This window comes from Peromyscus eremicus, chromosome 9, assembly GCF_949786415.1.
Source record: "Peromyscus eremicus chromosome 9, PerEre_H2_v1, whole genome shotgun sequence".
NCBI lineage: Eukaryota > Metazoa > Chordata > Mammalia > Rodentia > Cricetidae > Peromyscus > Peromyscus eremicus.
In genome coordinates this window covers 74,393,318-74,410,551 of record NC_081425.1, presented here as the reverse complement: position 1 = coordinate 74,410,551, position 17,234 = coordinate 74,393,318, and the positions used below count along the sequence as shown (strand labels likewise).

Here is a 17,234-nt window from a genome sequence, read left to right as displayed (position 1 = left end):
ACAACTAACCAGCTTCTAGAATTTAAGATTCATATGAAAATACTGAGAAAGATGGGAGAATCATACACTACTAGTATCAAATGTTTAATCCAGGGACTTTTTTAGTACAGGCTGCAATTACAACTAATTCTGGTATTACAACCAGTTTTAAAATCATAGCACCAGAAAGTTTTAGACAGTTGCTGAAACTGACATGCAAATCTCTTTGTGTGGTTATGTGTGTGGAGAACAGAGGTTCCTCAGGACCTGTCCACTGTGCTTTTTGAGATAGGGTCTCTATTTTCTAGACCTTGCCAAGTAGGCTAGACTGTTAGTGAGCCCTGGGGGTTTTCCTGTCTCCATCTTCCCAGCACTGGGATTACAAGTAGACATCGGATTCTTCGGTGGGTATCGAGGACCAAACACAGGTTCTCAGGCTCGCAGGGCAGCACTCTATCAACAGGACTAGCTCCCCAGCCCGACACTGGCAACTCCCACAGTCACTCCGTTCCAATAAAAAGCTTATTCCTGAGTACTTAGTGGAGGGAACCTGGGAAAACTGGAGGAACCTCTTGATTCCCACTGTAAGTGTCTGTCAAACTTCTACATTCAAAATGCTTGACTAGACTATTTTAACACCAAGCAAACAGGAAAACTTTTAATTATTCACAACAGGGAAACATAGGTATTGGTCTTGAAATATACTTATGCACTGAAGTTTAAAAGCATGTAATGCGGCCGGGCGGTGGTGGCGCACACCTTTAATCCCAGCACTCGGGAGGCAGAGCCAGGTGGATCTCTGTGAGTTCGAGGCCAGCCTGGGCTACCAAGTGAGTTCTAGGAAAAGGCGCAAAGCTACACAGAGAAACCCTGTCTCGAAAAAACCAAAAAAAAAAAAAAAGTGTAATGCTAGCTAAGTAGTGGTGGTACAAGTCTTTAATCCCAGCACTCAGGAAGCAAAGGCAGGCAGATCTTTGTGAGTTCGAGGCCAGCCTGGTCTACAGAGTGAGTTCCAGGACAGCCAAGGCTGTTGTTACACAGAGAAACCCTGTTTTGAAAAACAAACAAAAAAGTACAATGCCAACATTCTTGGGAGAGTATTTTCTCTGCCCAAAGTATATGATCTATCTAAAAGCACTGGGGGCATAATGGCAGACAATCTAGAGTCCTGGTCTTGTGCATACCAAAGCTGGCTGCATTTGAAATCAGCACCCAGATTACACGAACTCAACCACTACCCCCCAACTACACAAGGAGTATCTGAGGCAGTTTTTTATTAAATATACAAAAGCAAAATGAGCAAGCTCTAAGGAGTCAGGGAGGGCTACGTGGGGAGTTTTCTTTGGACAGTGGCACAACACTATCCAGCTTAGGTTTTAACAAACCATGAACTACATACATGGCTAACTACATTTCATGATTTCATGTTTTTCTTAGTTTTAGGATCTACTCAGCCATCAATCCATTTAAGAAACTCTCATTCCCCAGAATGCATAAGCATAACCAAACCAATTTAAGTATTTAGAACAAGCACTGTATGGTAACACTGACATCTGGGAGGTACCGCTGTGCATGTCCAGATGCTCATGTCGTCTACGGTGTGTATCAAGAAAATGAACGCAGAGCAGAACCCTCGCTCTACCTCAGACTCACCGCCTTGTGGCTAATACTACTTTCCAAAGTAAACGAACAAGCAGCTGTTACACACTCCTTTCAGACACTAGCTGGAGATTTCTGAATTTCAGTCTCAGTAAAAGGCTCTAAGAAGTCCAGTCAACAAATCCAGCGACAGAGGATCTTTTTCTCTAGGCATCGCTTTGGAAGATGCGTTCAGAACCACCTCCTAGGTTACACTGGCAATATCAGATACGCTTTAACTGCTCTCTGGTCACAAATCAATCGGTTTGGGTAAAAGAGCTTCAGGTCGCTCGGAACTACCGTCATCAGTAGCTTCCAGCAAGGATGAACGAACACTCGTGAACAAGGCTGGGCAACGCAGCAAGTTTCCTTTCCCCTCTAAAATAGTTTTTCTTGTGCAAATTTCTGACTTGCAAGTGATTACTGAGCTGTACACCTGTGGATATTAAGTGACAAATGGTTGGACGTACATACTTTTTAATAATGACCAGTTGAACAAGCTGGATCAAGTTTTATAGTCACACTTACAATGAGAGCTTACCCTGCAGGGAGAGAGATACACAGAAACCACTAGTTATACTCCAGTAATATCTAGAAACTATAATTTTAAAAAAAAAGCACACACAACTTTATGTCCTTTCTATGCATTAGATATATCTTCACAATATGGGGGGCAGAGGTGAGCTCCGTGCCAGCTCCTAGCCTGAGAGGAGGCACATCTTGCCAATGACCCATCCTTTGGTTCCGGTTGAGATTGTTACTCAACATAGAAACCTGAAGGAAAGGCCAGACAGTTCGTCTCGTAAGTGAAACTTCAGTTACTAGTACTCAAATACATGTTAAAAGTGGCTTATCAGGTCATTTCCTATTACTCTTCCTTTAAAAATCAACCTCCAGGGGCCTTCGGGCATGCTGCAGCAGTAGTCAACAATCATGGCTAAGTTCTAACTCAGAGCAATCTACAGCAACAAACATCTGCTGCTGAAAATGTGTCTAAAGGTTCTACAAGATGCAATAAAACAGGCACAACTCGGGGAAATGGCTTTGGCAGGTTAGAGACGAAATGCATCACAAGGAAGCACAATGTGAGCATTTGACATCAACCACAGAAGATTCCGAATCACGCTAACTGCCTCCGCTGAGCCCAGGATGACAGAGGCGAGGCCAGCACCATTCCCAACAGATTAACCTTCAGTACAAATCAGAACAAAGAAAATGACCGGTGGGATCTGTCTTCTGCTTTCTCCTTGTGAAAATCGACTGAAAAGGAAAACCCTGAAAAGGCAAGTGAGTCTGGACCCGAGCACTGACCCTTCTGATCACAACCATGTCTGGACGCTAAAGTCAATGAGTGACATTGTGAACCTCACTGCTCTCTGAAGAATCAGCTGGAAACTGTATCTGATTTTGGAAGAAAACCAATAAAATCTCAACTAATCCTAAAGAAGATCAGAAAGAAGAGGACGTTTCTTACGTTATAAAGCAGTGTCTGTCCGCATTTTAACCTCAGCCAGGTCTCTCATGGCCAATGTCCTCCTCGTGAACAAGAAAGGAAAATGCGGAGCGGCTGTGACGTAATTAGAAAGTTTAGAGACAAAATGACTGACCGTGCCATCCTCTAAGCACGAGTCCTCAGGGTCCAGGAGTACTCAGTAATTCCCGCACAAACTGGAGAGGAGGGAGTCCCCAGCAGGTGCCCTGCAGACTGGTTAGTCTGTGAGGCTTTCTTTGTAAACGGCCTGGCCCTCCCCATACTGGTTCTTCATGCCCTTCTTCCACATCTCTACCCTACCACCTAACACCACCCTTCCCACCCCACTCCACCCCCCCATGGCAGCGCCTCTCCCCAGGCTTGGGAAGAGTTATTGCAGTACAGCACAGAACAGCACAAGAACTCCTTGGAGTAGACACAAGCACACATCTACACACTGCCCTGATCATTAGGGAATCCCTACAAAGTCTTGGATCAACTGCTCAAGACACTTCTAAACTATTTGCGGTACTTCCAACTTCCTTCCCCCTCATTCTAAGAATGCTTATGGAAAGTCAGACATTCAAGACTTCCCACACCCCAGTATCTTAAGAACCAGTGAGAGAATGGTGGTGCTGTGTGTGCCTGCAGCAGGTAAGACTCTTCCTAAACAGTAACCGTGATGGCTGTCTGTTCAAAACTCTTCAGTCTTTAGAGCCAGAAGTGTGGTAAGAAAAGACACGATATAATGACTTACTTTTTAAAATGACACATTATGTCTTTTATTATGATGGGCTGAGTGAGGATGAGAAACGGCTGTTTGTAATCTTTAAAACAAGGCACCGAAAAGCATCTTCATTTCAGAGTTTTATTGTGTTGCACTGAAGGAACAGCAGGGTAGTTACACAGTTCTCCCCTTCGCTTTTGAAAATCTAAAGTACTTGCAAACTCTTAATACCTTGACCACTGGATTAGAACAGTAAGCATAATATAACCAATTTCTTAGTAAATAATGTCTTACAAATAAAAACACATTTAAAATAGCTTTAAATGCATTCTTTACAGGTAATTCAGCATATGTTTATATCACTTATGCTTAAGAATTAAAGCAAGTGTATTACTCTGATGGAAATGAGGGAACTCCCTCTCTCATGCAGTATATAGGGATAATATTCAAGTCGACAGGGAAAGAAATCCCACTCTTCTTACTGTCGTGTCCATACATAATCATCTACAGTGATAACTGAGGAAACCTACCATGTTTCCCACAAGTCAGATACACATTTTCAGTTCACCAGAAGCACCTCGTATCTACAGCTAATTTATATTCAAGCCCATCAAGCCCTCTAAACAAAGCTCCCAATGGACTCAGGGCAGTCAGTAATTAATGCAATCACTCGGAGGGTTATGGCTGTTCCTTAAGAGTGCAAGTTCAACCTGTCAACACCAGAGGTAATCATTTTATATTAATTTATACGTAATTCCATTTAAAGTCTTTATCCAAGTATAACATATGAAAACAGTCTTTCCACAAGCAAAAAATGTGGAAACATTTAAAAAATAAGGAGTCATTTTTTTAAAGTAACTGATCAGATTCCATAGGCTACTCTTGGAAACAGGACCTTGCTGATAGAATCCCTTCATTAGTGGCGTTTTGCATGCACTTAACTGGACCGATTCTTCTGTGTTGTTCTATGAGCTCACCAAAACATAGATCATGCTGAAAGGAAGAGAGAAGCTGTTAATTCAAACACTCCTAATCACAAAAACCAAGAGCACAACAGAGCTGAGCCTGCTTTATACAGCCTGCTCATACATGGCATCATACATCACAGAAAAGACCACTGGCAAGTTCAGAGTGTGATTTTAAGTTGCATTTATGGACTTTTGCCTATTGTCCCCTATTTCCTTTCCAGTTTTAGCAAGCAGAACAGTGCGACTGAACACTCAACGAGGACCACAGCGGAGAGAAGCAGTCCAAACAGCACTGTCTGGAGCAGCATCACAGGAGGAGCATCTCTGGAGAGCCGGCTCAGGGCTGCAGCGGTTACTCCTCCACAGGCATGACCTCACTCAGCCCTCCAAGCACGCTCGGGAGGCTGGTGCTGTTACTGGTCCCATTTCAGGCAAGGGAACGGTGGGGACAGTAAAAAGGTACACAACCGGGAGCGAGGAGCAGTAATGTGTGATTTAGGCTCACAAAGTGCCAAGGGCAACTCTACATCAACAGTGACAACAGAAAGGCACTGGGAGGAGCCAGGGGAACAGGGGAAAACATAGTGCGTGTAAGTCTTAGAAACAAATAAAAACAGTAAAAAAAGAAAAAGAAAGAAAGAAAAGAAGGGAGGGAGGGAGAGACAGAGACAGAGAGAGAGAAAAAGAAAGAAAGAAAGAAAGAAAGAAAGAAAGAAAGAAAGAAAGAAAGAAAGAAAGAAAGGAGAGAGGCACCGGGGATGGTGCAGCATGCACATTCTTATCCCCAAACAAAGCTAGAAGCTGAGCACACATGAATAATTTAAAATAAAACATGTCCTGGTGAGTATTCCCTACAACTGTGCAACTCCAATGCAACTATTTACTCATGTTTCCTCTTTCATCAAGTATATTTTAAATGCCTACTACATTCCAGCAATATCTAGACATCTAAAAAAAATCTAAGAACACAGGGTGTGGTGGCACACGCCTTTATCCCAGCACTGGGAGGCAGAGACAGGTGGATCTCTGAGTTTGAGACCAGCCTGTCTACAGAGTGAGTTCCAGGACAGCCAGGGATACACAGAGCAATCTTATCTCAAAACAAAAAAATGAAGGTGAAAATCAGCAAGAAATTGGAAAACAGATGGAATTTCACCATTCAGGACCTAGTCATAGCTGGAGATGGCGCAGCAGTAAAGCGAGGGTCACAACCAGAGACAGAACCTACTCACTGTACTTCATCTAGACAACATCTCCAGGTGCATACACGACAGCCTCTCAACACAACCTAACACTTCGTTTGCCCTTTTCTATAATGGAAACTCATATGCTATAGAAAGAAATGTGAATAGAAGCTTAACAGACAATAAATGCAAATTAACAGATGCTTAATTATTTCAACCTAAAACAGCTCATTTTTAATATTTCCATTATTTTATGTATTGGGGGTTTCGCCTGTGTGTCTGTTTGTGCATCACATGTGTGCAGTACCCTCAGAAGCCAGATGAAGTCGTTGAATCCCCTGAAACTGGAGTTACAGATGGAGTTATAGTTATGAACTTTATGTGGTTTCAAACTTACCCATATAGGTAGTAAAAAAAGGCTAGAAGGTAAAAAGCTAGTTTGCACCATCCTTCCTTCTGACAGTAGGCCAGAATGTCTGCGTTCATGATGGTTGTCGGGTCGTAGAGTCCAGGGCCGCTCATCACTGGTCTACTCATATACCTGAAATAAACACAGTCATTACAGGTAGGTAGGGGTTTTCTTTTCCAGCACTGGCTACACGGAGTGGCGCTCCAGACACCTTTGGTTGCAGGCCCCATTCCTTACTTTTACCATCTAAATCTTAAAACTATAGACCCTAAATAACAAGAATGGACAGCTACATCTGGTCTCCTGGATTTCAGAAACCCAAAAATAACAGGAGTGATTGTAAAAGAGAAAATTAAGTGTTTGCTTTCTTCTTCTAAGATTTCTTTTTATTTTATGGGTATGAGTGATTTGCCTGCACATTTGTATGTGCACCATGTGCATGTGTGTGCAGTGCCCACAGAAGCCAGAAGAGGGCGTCAGATCCTCTGGAACTAGAGTTATGACAGTTATGAGCCACCACGTAGTGATGGGAACCGAACCCAGGTCTTCTGGAAGAACAGCTGGTGTTCTTAATACTGAACCACCTCTTTAGGCCCCCAGTGTTCCTTTTAACTTTTTATCTCAACACAATTTTACACTCCCAGAAGGAGCAGGGCCCTTTTCCCAGAGTCTCCAAGTGTTACACTGTCCACACTTGCTCTGCATCCCTTCTCTTTCTACCAGGAACCAGGAGTAGTTTTTCTAAAAATTTCATTCAGTTATAGCCATAAAAGCACTTTACACCAACATTCCTAAACATATTTGCTAAAAGTGAGAGATATGAGATTCTGACATGCCCATTTAAAACAAAGCTTTCAACTTGCGGGGAGGGAGGGGGAAAAAAACACTTATTCAGGTCAGGCATTAACTATATAAGCTTATGCAATCTGCTTTTCATGTTTTAAAAACTATAAAATAAGAAATGAAAAATTATAGTATAAAACAGACAAATATTGTACATTTTGGTTCATATGACATTTTTTTTTTTTTTTTTTTTTTTAGATTTATTTATTTATTATGTATACAGAAGAGGGCGCCAGATCTCATTACAAATGGTTGTGAGCCACCATGTGGGTGCTGGGAATTGAACTCAGGACCTCTGGAAGAGCAGTCAGTGCTCTTAACCTCTGAGCCATCTCTCCAGCCCTCATATGACATTTAAAATGGGCAAAACTAATCTCAGCTGATAAAGGTTGAAGGTCTGGGAGAGACAACTTGATTCAGCTCAGAAAGTCTTCCGAGGGCCAGAAGTGCTGTATCTTCATCTGTGTGAGTTCATGCGTACATATGTGCATGACCATTCACTTACTGCCCATGTCAGACTTTGTGTGCTGTGTCGAAGCTCCTCTGAGGGCTAGGGAAGCAAGTACTGTGAGGGCAGTGTCCTGAGCTGAGTGATACCAGCTAACTGTACTGTCACGTAGACATACAGTATCAGAGATGACCTGTCCTGAGCTGAGTGATACCAGCTAACTGTACTGTCACGTAGACATACAGTATCAGAGATGACTGATCAACCACAGCAAATTTCAACTTTAATTACGGAAACATTTGAAGTGTATTTAAGTATTACCTCCAAATATGATATGCCAAAAGGGGCATATTGAGACCCAGTGTGAGCCACTCTGCTGCACAAAGAAACATGACACAGAAGAAAGCGTGGATGAGGTACTCTGGAAGGACAAGCTGGAAGAAAAACAGAAGCCATTAGCTAGCACAGGGCGGGCCTTGTCGCTGCTTATCTGGAAAGCAAGTGGCAACCAAGTTTCCACTTAAAAACCACTGTTTTCTTAGAATTGGAAATCAAAGATGCTACTGAGTACTATCTCCATATTTGACTTTTTACCAAAAGTATGATTATAAGCAAACTGGCCAAAAGCTACGAAGCTTTCACTTCAACAATAAGATGAGAAATTTAAAACTCAAAATTCTCAGAGCAGCAAGTTAAATTGCAATTACCACCCAGATTGTTCAATTACTTGTGAATCAAGTAGAATGCTTTTATTTCCATCATTCAGCATTAAAAATACAAAAAATGAAATAATCTGAGCACATGCAACATGATTTAAAAAAATCTATAAAACAAACTCCCATTTGTAAGTTTATGTTAGTGTTTTTAAGCCTTTAACAAAACCAAGAATGTTACAGGTACAATATTTAGCAAGTCACATCACTTTCCCACAAGTTGTTCAATGGAAAGCCAACCAGCCAACATCTCAGCACAGCTGGGGAGAACACTGAGGCACACAATGCAAGAGACACACTTTCTGCAATGTAGGAGGGAAAAGACGCGATTCTTAACCATCAAAGAAATTGCCAGGTTCCAGAGTTCCCGTTAGCCTTTGTGTTCCCTTGTGCCTACCTATCAACAAAATGCTACATGGCAGAAGACCAGTAAAACCTCAGCCCTCAAAAAGAAAATAAGACTTTTGATAAGTAGTAATGAGGACAAATTAATTCAAACAACATGAATTTATAAAATGACCAAGACTTAATGGTATGTTTTAAATCCTTTTTTATCCTAAATGGTTCAGTCTAATCTAATGAATTATTAAATAAAATATCAAAACTATCTGAGGCTAATTCTAGCCCAAACCCCTAGGTCACAGCTGCAAAGCCTAAGGTATCAACTAGTTTCACACCAGGTTAAAACAGTGTTCGAGTCAGGCCTTCCTGTGTAAGCCATGGAATAGTAATAGTAAACTCATCCTGTATACTCAAGCACATCTTTAGTACTCCCACATTACTTTTTCCAGCTCAAAGCCAGATAGTGAACTAACTTTCCCCAGTGCTGGAACTCAAATCCAGAGCCACACATACTGAGCAACACTACTCCACTGAGCTAGATACCCAGACCCAACGTCAGATTTTTAATGATTATTTTAAATAAAATCCTAGTAGAGCCAACTAACCTAAGTCACTAACCAGATATTTTCTGCATATTTAAACAATATGATAAGTAACTAATATATGCTCCACACATGCATGCATATGCAAATATTTTATATACCTTGATTTAAGGTCAAATTACTATAAACAAGCTAATGTCCGGAGGACATCTCTGAAACTCACTAACCACACCCAGAACAGACCAAGAAAAGCATGCACTACCAGCACCACTGGAACTGCTTCCCAACCCCAGTTTAAAAGACAGGATGCTGCTTTAAACTCTGACCAGCCTACTTCAGCCCTGAAGGCACTGAGACCTAACAACGTTAATTACTGTCAACTACACTGAGACTGAGGCGAGCAGAGAGGGGCTGGCATGGCATGGCCGTCCGCTCTCAGGCATCCTCAGAGAGAGTGGTACCACTGCACTCGACCTGCAGCCTCTACCCGGTCCAGTACGCAGCAGCCTGCACTGTCGCGCCTCAGAAATGTCCAGAAACGTGTATTATGTGCTTCTCACAAAAATCAGAGCTTTCCAATCACTCCATTACCACTAAACTCATCCTATGTTCCACCCAAAGCTCATATTAAGACTAGTATCCAGCAAACACCACCTCATGCAAACATGGCTGAAATGAATAGGACTGAAACATGTGGAACTATATATGCTCTTGTTAAGTTTACATTTTTAATGTAATACTTGTCTTCCCCCATACTTTGGCAGAACTGTCAAAACAAATTTCAATAGGGAAAACTGTCAGATGCACTGCTGTTCAGCCAATTCTCGGCACCCTATCCAAAAGGCAGCTCGGGCCTAGGACAATGGCCTTGCCCTCCTGGAGCTGCAGGCATCCAAGCACGTGTCTTTTCTCAGTACGAATTTCTTTCCATTGAGAAAAGCCAGAAACCACACCTACATTCTATGATGAAATCTGTCCCTCTTAAAGCTACAATAAATTAAGAAAACACAGTTTGAGCTTCAAAAATCAGGCTGTCTAGCTTGTACCTGTGGTCTCTGCCTTAACCTCTGACCTTAGCCTTGGTCAGAGCACCCAGACCTCATAAAGCAACTCAACCAACTGTCCTACTCCTGAGAGTAACTACTCACCTACCCGAAGGAAAAACTCCAGGGAAAATGCTTCTGTGTGGAGCCTGACACCCAGGAAGTGGTCATTCAGTTCTAGCTAGTACCCTCATCATTTGAGTATCTGAAACAATAAACTGCCGAGGAACACAAAATACTAGCAAACCAAAAGAGATTCCAGCTTCCTGACAACTGGTTTTAACGACCAAGGCAAAGATGTTCTAAGTTACTTAGAAAGTAACACCTGTTACTTTCCAACCAAAAGAGGCATCCTCTCACATTTGACTTCCTACAAGCAAAGGAGGCAGTAAATTAAAACCTGGGATTGAACCTACCCAGAGCCTTACTGTAAAGGTTCTCTACGGACAAACTAGAGACCTACGCCACTCACATTTACCTGGAAAACAAGAATTCGTAGCAAACTGGCTTTTCCAGGTAAGAGCCTGGGAACGCGACTGCACTGGTCTCCTCACTGTCCTGAAGGAGCTTTGAGGGGTAGCCCTGCTTTCTACTGTTTGTCTGTGGCCTTAACACAAGCAACTCTTTAGTTTCTGACCAATGAGGCCAAATCCCACCTACAGTCTAGAGAAGAATCTTCCTTCAGATGCCCAGTATGTATCTAGACTCAACCCAAAACACCACGAGCCACATTATCAATAAATCTGTCCCAGGAGACTGTTTCAGAAATCTGAGGCTGATACAACAGATTAGGAATAACCACATAGACATCTGTATACAAGCTGCCAGCTACAAAATCCTGGCATCTTGAGGCCACAAACAAGATTCTGTGATCCAAGCACAGAGCTGAAACAGCCACTACATGCACCCATTTATTCTACCAGACACAGAACCAGAGATGAAACTAGATCCCACAGCTAAGCCCACACTGGAGTCCATGTGTCCAAGTCACAGCCTGAGAATAACTTCCCCACGACTAATGTCATTTATATTGGCCACCTTCCAAACACAGAGCTAAATAATTTAATATAGATGTGCCTATGGCTATAAGATAAAAAATGCATACGCATTTAACAGCTTTCCCTACTTGACTGGGCCAGCAAGCAAACATTTGCATAAAATATGGTGTTTCATGAAATCATAACCCTCGACAGGCGTATGAACAAGCACACTGAGCGGAACAATACAGGTACAAATGCCCTAGCCCTCCCCACGAGATGATGTGGCATCGAAACATTCAACTTTTATAAAAAGCAGTACACACCTTTAGTGCAATTTTGACTCTTTTTATCTTTTTGACCTTTTCAACTGTCTTTGGCCGACAATGTAAAAAGCAGATTGGAAGAATGTTAGTATGGCAGCTGACAAGTTCACCAGCAGATTAATAACAACAGTTGAGTGTGACAGAGAGAATACTTTTATTCTGCCTACTTCAGAGACATTCAGAGATAGCATGCTACCGAGAATACTGGCCAATTTCCAGTTACAGCAAGTTAAAAGCAAGTAAGTTTTTAAAGTCTAAAGATAAATGTTACGTCATAACTTACAGGATTCAGGGTATTACATTGGTCTATAGGATTCTTGTAATCAGTCTTCAGCTCATCAAATGCTATGATCTAAAATAAAATTAGAACAGTTAGGACCACTCACTTTAATATAAAGTAGCAACAAGCCTGCCCCAACCATCAGAACATCAATGAATAAAACAGAAGTGTACCATTTCAGCACCAATTTACACAAAACCGAATGTAGTAAAAAGCACAAGAATTGAAGACCTGAAAACATGTCACTACGACGACAATGATCTGAGCCCACTGTGACCTTAAATTTCAGTTCCCCCCAAGCTTCCAGTCAGGTTGTTTTCTCTATGCGATGAGCTTTCCCTACCTACACAGCTACTTACACAAAGTCTTCCTCAGCCTGAAGACCCCTCTTCCTGTTCCCCTCCTTCCACAGCTGTGCCCCGACTCATCCGGGGAGGAGTTACTGTGTCCCTGTCAGCACCTCTCCTTTTGTGACCTGCCAGTACAGCATCTCTCACTCTGGAATCCTGTATTTGCATGCAGGTGTGTCTGCCCCAGTGGACCGTGTGGGCCTCGGGGAGAAAGACCATTTTTAATTATCTGTGCAACCCTCTCCCTTGGCACGGTGCTCTGGGACTCCAGGATGGACTCAAACAATTCAATTTATTCCCAATCACACACATTGCTAAGGCTATTTTTGCCCACGCTTCTAAAAGAACGCAGCTTTAAACCTAAGTGTCTTAATATTCTTACACAAAGAATCAAAGCTGGGGATACAGACCACTTTGTGGCATTAACTCGGGTGTCAGACGGAGCTGTTTTGTTGGTGCCACAGGTCCTAGCTGCCTCTCTGGTCTTTAGCTGTGTATGGGACCACTTGCTATCATCCGTGATCAATGGTTACATATTTCTAGCTTCCACTGTGCTCACTTTTCAGTTAGAGGTCTTAGTTTCAAAAGAGCACAGGTTTTTCTTAATCTCTAGACACGTATAAAACACCCTAACCTTCTGTAATCAAAACCCTAACTAAACAGGAACAGGAGGAAAAAAATCACTGAAATATTAAAATGTAATATCCAAGGAAGCCAGAAGTTTGAGAGGAGGAGGGGCATGGGAGGAGCTGGAGAGAGAAAAAGAAATGGAGGGAAATGATATAATTACATTTTCATTTTAAAACGTGAAAAAATAATTACTTAAAAAACTAAAATTAAGAAAATAGATGACTGCTGGGTGGAGACCTCCTGTTCAAGCAGAGGCTACATGGGCCTCCAGAACTCCAGTGTCTAGGGCCAGCTGGGGACCTGCAGGAAAACCCCGGAGATTTTATCAACAGCAGAAATGCGGCCTCAAACCAGGTGTGGAGTCAGCAAGAGAATTTACATGTCACCTTTTCACTAGCCTGAAAATGAACCTTACAGAAGTTTACAACTCACACACAGTGGAGGAGAAGAGAAGCAGAGAACGATACTAAGCCACAATAAAACTCCCAGTTTTCATGTAACTTTCAAGCACACCCTTCTAAAGTCCTAGAATTACAAAAATAAAATCATCTCAAGTTCAAAAAAAAAAAAAAGATAAAAAAAATGTAATATTCAGGGCAGCAAAGTTTTCATTGTGTACATTACTATGGCCCAGGGTCTAAAATATTAATTAATGTGCATTGAATGGAAGGGAGCCATAAAAAGTAGGGAAAAAAACCTACTAGACTAAAAATTTTAAATGTAGAGAACTCAACAAAAGGGATTTTCTTTGTCAGTGATTTGTGATAACACAATAAATGTTAAAAGCATAAATGTGCAGTTTGAAGGAAATAATCTTGATCAGTTATGAATATTAACAGTCAGCTACATCACATTATCTGGGGATACATTCCCAATCTACTTTAGTAACAGAAGTTCAAGACAAGGATCTCAACCGCAATAATATGATTACTTGCATTTAGCAAGACTCAAGTTAATAGCAAATTAACATAAACCATTTCTGGAGGCAGGACTTCATGTAATTCAGCATCAAATGCAGCCAAGAAGGAATTGGGGACTTCTGGTCATGCTGCTACCACCTCCCAGCGCTGGGATCACAGGTATATGGCACCCTGCCCAGGTCATGTGGGATTTATACAGAACTGAGATGTGTAGGGTTCGATTCATATTAGGCAAGGACTTCGTCAACTGAGCTACTGAGTTTTGACATCCCTGTCAAAACTAACTTTTTTTGATCAGACAGTTTCTTTCAGTTGTTTTCTAGGGATCTTTTGGTAAATTGCTGAATGGGTCTCTAATAGAGTAACGTACACCAGACATAAACTTGAAATTATTTCCAAAACAGTACAGTAATTATCTGCACTAAAGAATCCCTGAACCTAAAATCTAGCTCTCCACTGATTTATGGCACAATTTTTTTTTCTCTTAAGTCTGTAACAGTACTTAAAATTATCCACTTCACTTAAGACACCTTCCTTTCAAATGAAATTACCCATTTATTAAAAGCGCAGTTCAGGCGTTTCTTAAACTAAAGCATAGAATGTGGAAAATGTGGGGAAAGTGCCCAACACAACTCTCTTCTATGAATCACCACCATCTCAGAGGACATTTGTTTAAAAAAAAAAAAAAGAAGCAAATGACTTAAAGCCACATCTACAGATAGATGGGAAGGAGCCAGACTTAGCTTCATCAGAAGCCAAGGTGGGGTCAGCTCACATTCCTAAGTTATCCTACTGTTCTTCCACCAAAGGGCAGAAGATGCTCCAACAGTTTTTGGTTCCTTTAAGGAGAGTTTTGAAGTAGTAGTTATTTCTGACTCAGTAAACAGCCTACACCAGCATTCCCCACTCCACAAGCAAACAGGCTCTAAACAGCCTTAGCAAAAGGAAAGGGACCTTTCCTTCCTTCTCTCGACTTCTGAGACTTCTGCAACATGTTACTGCTGGCCATTTAGTCATGCACACGATGGTGATGAAACCTGACTTAAATTTTACATGAGGCTGAACCCGCTCCTTCATTCAACTATTATTCCAGAAGGTATTGGAAGGGTAGAAACAAATGAGATCAACTTTTGAGGATTGCTGATCTCCAGAGAGCTCTCAGTACTAAGCGGTAGAGAAACTCATAATTTTCTATCTCAAAGAGAACTGTCACCAGGGCCGGGCACGGTAAGAACGTACGCCCACCCTACAACTATATGAGGAGGTGAAGGTTTCAGAAGATTTTCCAAAATAAAATTAAAACATCGTCTACTAAATCAAGCAGCCCTGACCACAGAGGTGCCTTGGAAGGCTGTCTCCTGAAAAGCTCCCGCGATCCAAGTATGACTTAAGGGGAAAACTCGGAGATGTGGCCAACTTAGTAATCAATCCAGGCTGCGTCAAAGTTCACCAGGAACCAGTATCCGAACCACGGCGTTCTGCTAGAAAAGCGCCCATCAAGTCGTGCTGCAAAGCAGAGTTGGAAATGCAGCTAAAGTAGCTTCTAACTGTCTAATTTTGGCCGTGCTCCAAGGAAGCCTTAAAAGGCAAACTGTAACTGGAGGATAAAAATTCGGAAAACTTCACGCCGAAGAGTGGCCGCTCGGTGCGCACTGGGCATCCTCCCCGATGGAGGACGCGGGCAGCCCGGCGCACACACGGCGCCGCCCGTCCGCCCCGCCCAGCCCTGCTCGCGGATAGCGGAGAGGGGCCTGGGCCCGCACGCGGCGGCGCGGACACCGGGATCCCGCACGCCCGGCCCTCCGGACCCCTGGCCCGGGAGCGCGCAGCCCCGCGTCCACGGCCCCTGCAGCCCGGCCACGTCCTGGCGCGCGCGCCGGCCGCCGGGGCCCCGCTCAGCCGCGGGCCCGGAGTGCAAGAGGCTGCGCCGCCGCTAGCCCTCCTTCCCCCTCGCTGCCCCGGCTACTCACGTGCCAGATGGCGAAGAAGATGAGCGCGGCGGTGAGCAGCAGCGCCAGCATATAGCAGAAGGCCGCGAAAGTGAACGCCATGGCCGGGGAGGAGCTGCCGGGCGCGCCGGGGCCAGCGGAGAAAGGCGGCGCACGGCCCTCTGGGTAAAACCATTCACTTCCCCGGGCCTCAGCCTCCACCGCCACCGCGGCCACCTCCCGGCGCGCCTGCGCACAGGGCCTCCCGCGTGAGCGCCCCCTGATGGCCGGAGTCTGCGTAGCACGTCTGTTGTCTGCACAGTTGATTTGGTTTATTTGAGTAGACGTTGAATGAATGCCTAGTTTGTTCCACAGACTGTTCCTCTGCTTGAGATGCAAACATAAACAAGTGCCTGTATCGAAAGGATTTAATCTCCTGCCAGAAACGAGCGACTCAACAATAGTGTTATAACCTGTAAACAGGTACCCGTGCGTGCTATGAAAGGTCAAAGAAGGGTATCCATCCCTCCTCCAAGCACCTATCCCTCCTCGGAGCTAATCTGAGGCTTATATGACGATAAATCCAGGCACAGAGAAGGGAGCGCTGGTAATACAGGGAAATGGTTCGAATGAGCAAAGGCAGAGATGGGAAAAGGAAAGAAAAGCTGTGTCTTGGGTGCAACTAGCAATGGATCTGTTAGTGGAACTTACGTGAAATAGCACTGAGAGGTCAATTCATAAACAGCAAACTGTGTTCAGTTCAGGAGCTCAGGTTTACACACAGACCCCCAGGTGTTTTGTGTGTGTTTTTTCTTTTCAACTTTTTTGCCTATCATAGGATTTCAAAGATTTTGTTTTTCTCATTGCAACCCTATGACATCATAAAGACCACAAATTAGAAAGCCAGTGGTGGAGAAAAAGAAACAAAACCAAAATAAAATTTCTACAGAACAGCACTTGTTTCACTGTTAATGGTGGCTGCAACCCACAAAAGCGATTCCCCACCTACTAGCTGCTGCTGATGGAAGTGAACATTATTCAAGGCTTTTAAGCAAGAAAGATGTGCTATATTTGCATTGAAATTTGCTGACACTAGCAAATTGTATAGAATGGTTTAGAAGGTATATCCAGTCTGTGTGAGAGACTTTCTGCAGTGGCAGAGATTTGCTCTACTGGAATCCATCCAATACAACAGTCACTGGCTACTTGTGGATACAAAGTAGCTTAGAGGGATAAGGCATTGAACTTTTGCATCACTTTAATCAATTAAAATTTATTTTAAAGTTACATTTATTTATTTATTGTGGGAGTGCACACCCACTGGTCTGTGGTGAGTGGAGGAAAGCCTCAGATCCACAGGAAAATGGCAAATCCCCCTACACCCTCAGGCTCAGGGAAATGGCAAAACCTTTCTGTGGTCTGTGTGTGGATGTGCTCCTACTGAGATTTACTAAACCTGCCTCCTTGTTCAGCTGTATGCACTTCTCCCTTCTCCCTGTTCACTATGTAGTAAACA

At 43.1% G+C, this 17,234-nt stretch overlaps 1 protein-coding gene across 1 annotated transcript; it reads right to left on the bottom strand.

Moving 5' to 3' along the window:
* Positions 1–3,942: 3,942 nt before the first annotated feature.
* Positions 3,943–15,931, bottom strand: Cnih1 (cornichon family AMPA receptor auxiliary protein 1). Its single transcript, XM_059273760.1, has 5 exons — positions 15,761–15,931; positions 11,894–11,962; positions 7,989–8,101; positions 6,365–6,508; positions 3,943–4,808 (listed from the first exon to the last, which is right to left on the bottom strand). Exons 1-5 carry the CDS (start codon positions 15,839–15,841, stop codon positions 4,781–4,783), a joined length of 435 nt encoding a protein of 144 aa, XP_059129743.1. The 5' UTR covers positions 15,842–15,931; the 3' UTR covers positions 3,943–4,780.
* Between the last annotated feature and the right edge of the window lie 1,303 nt (positions 15,932–17,234).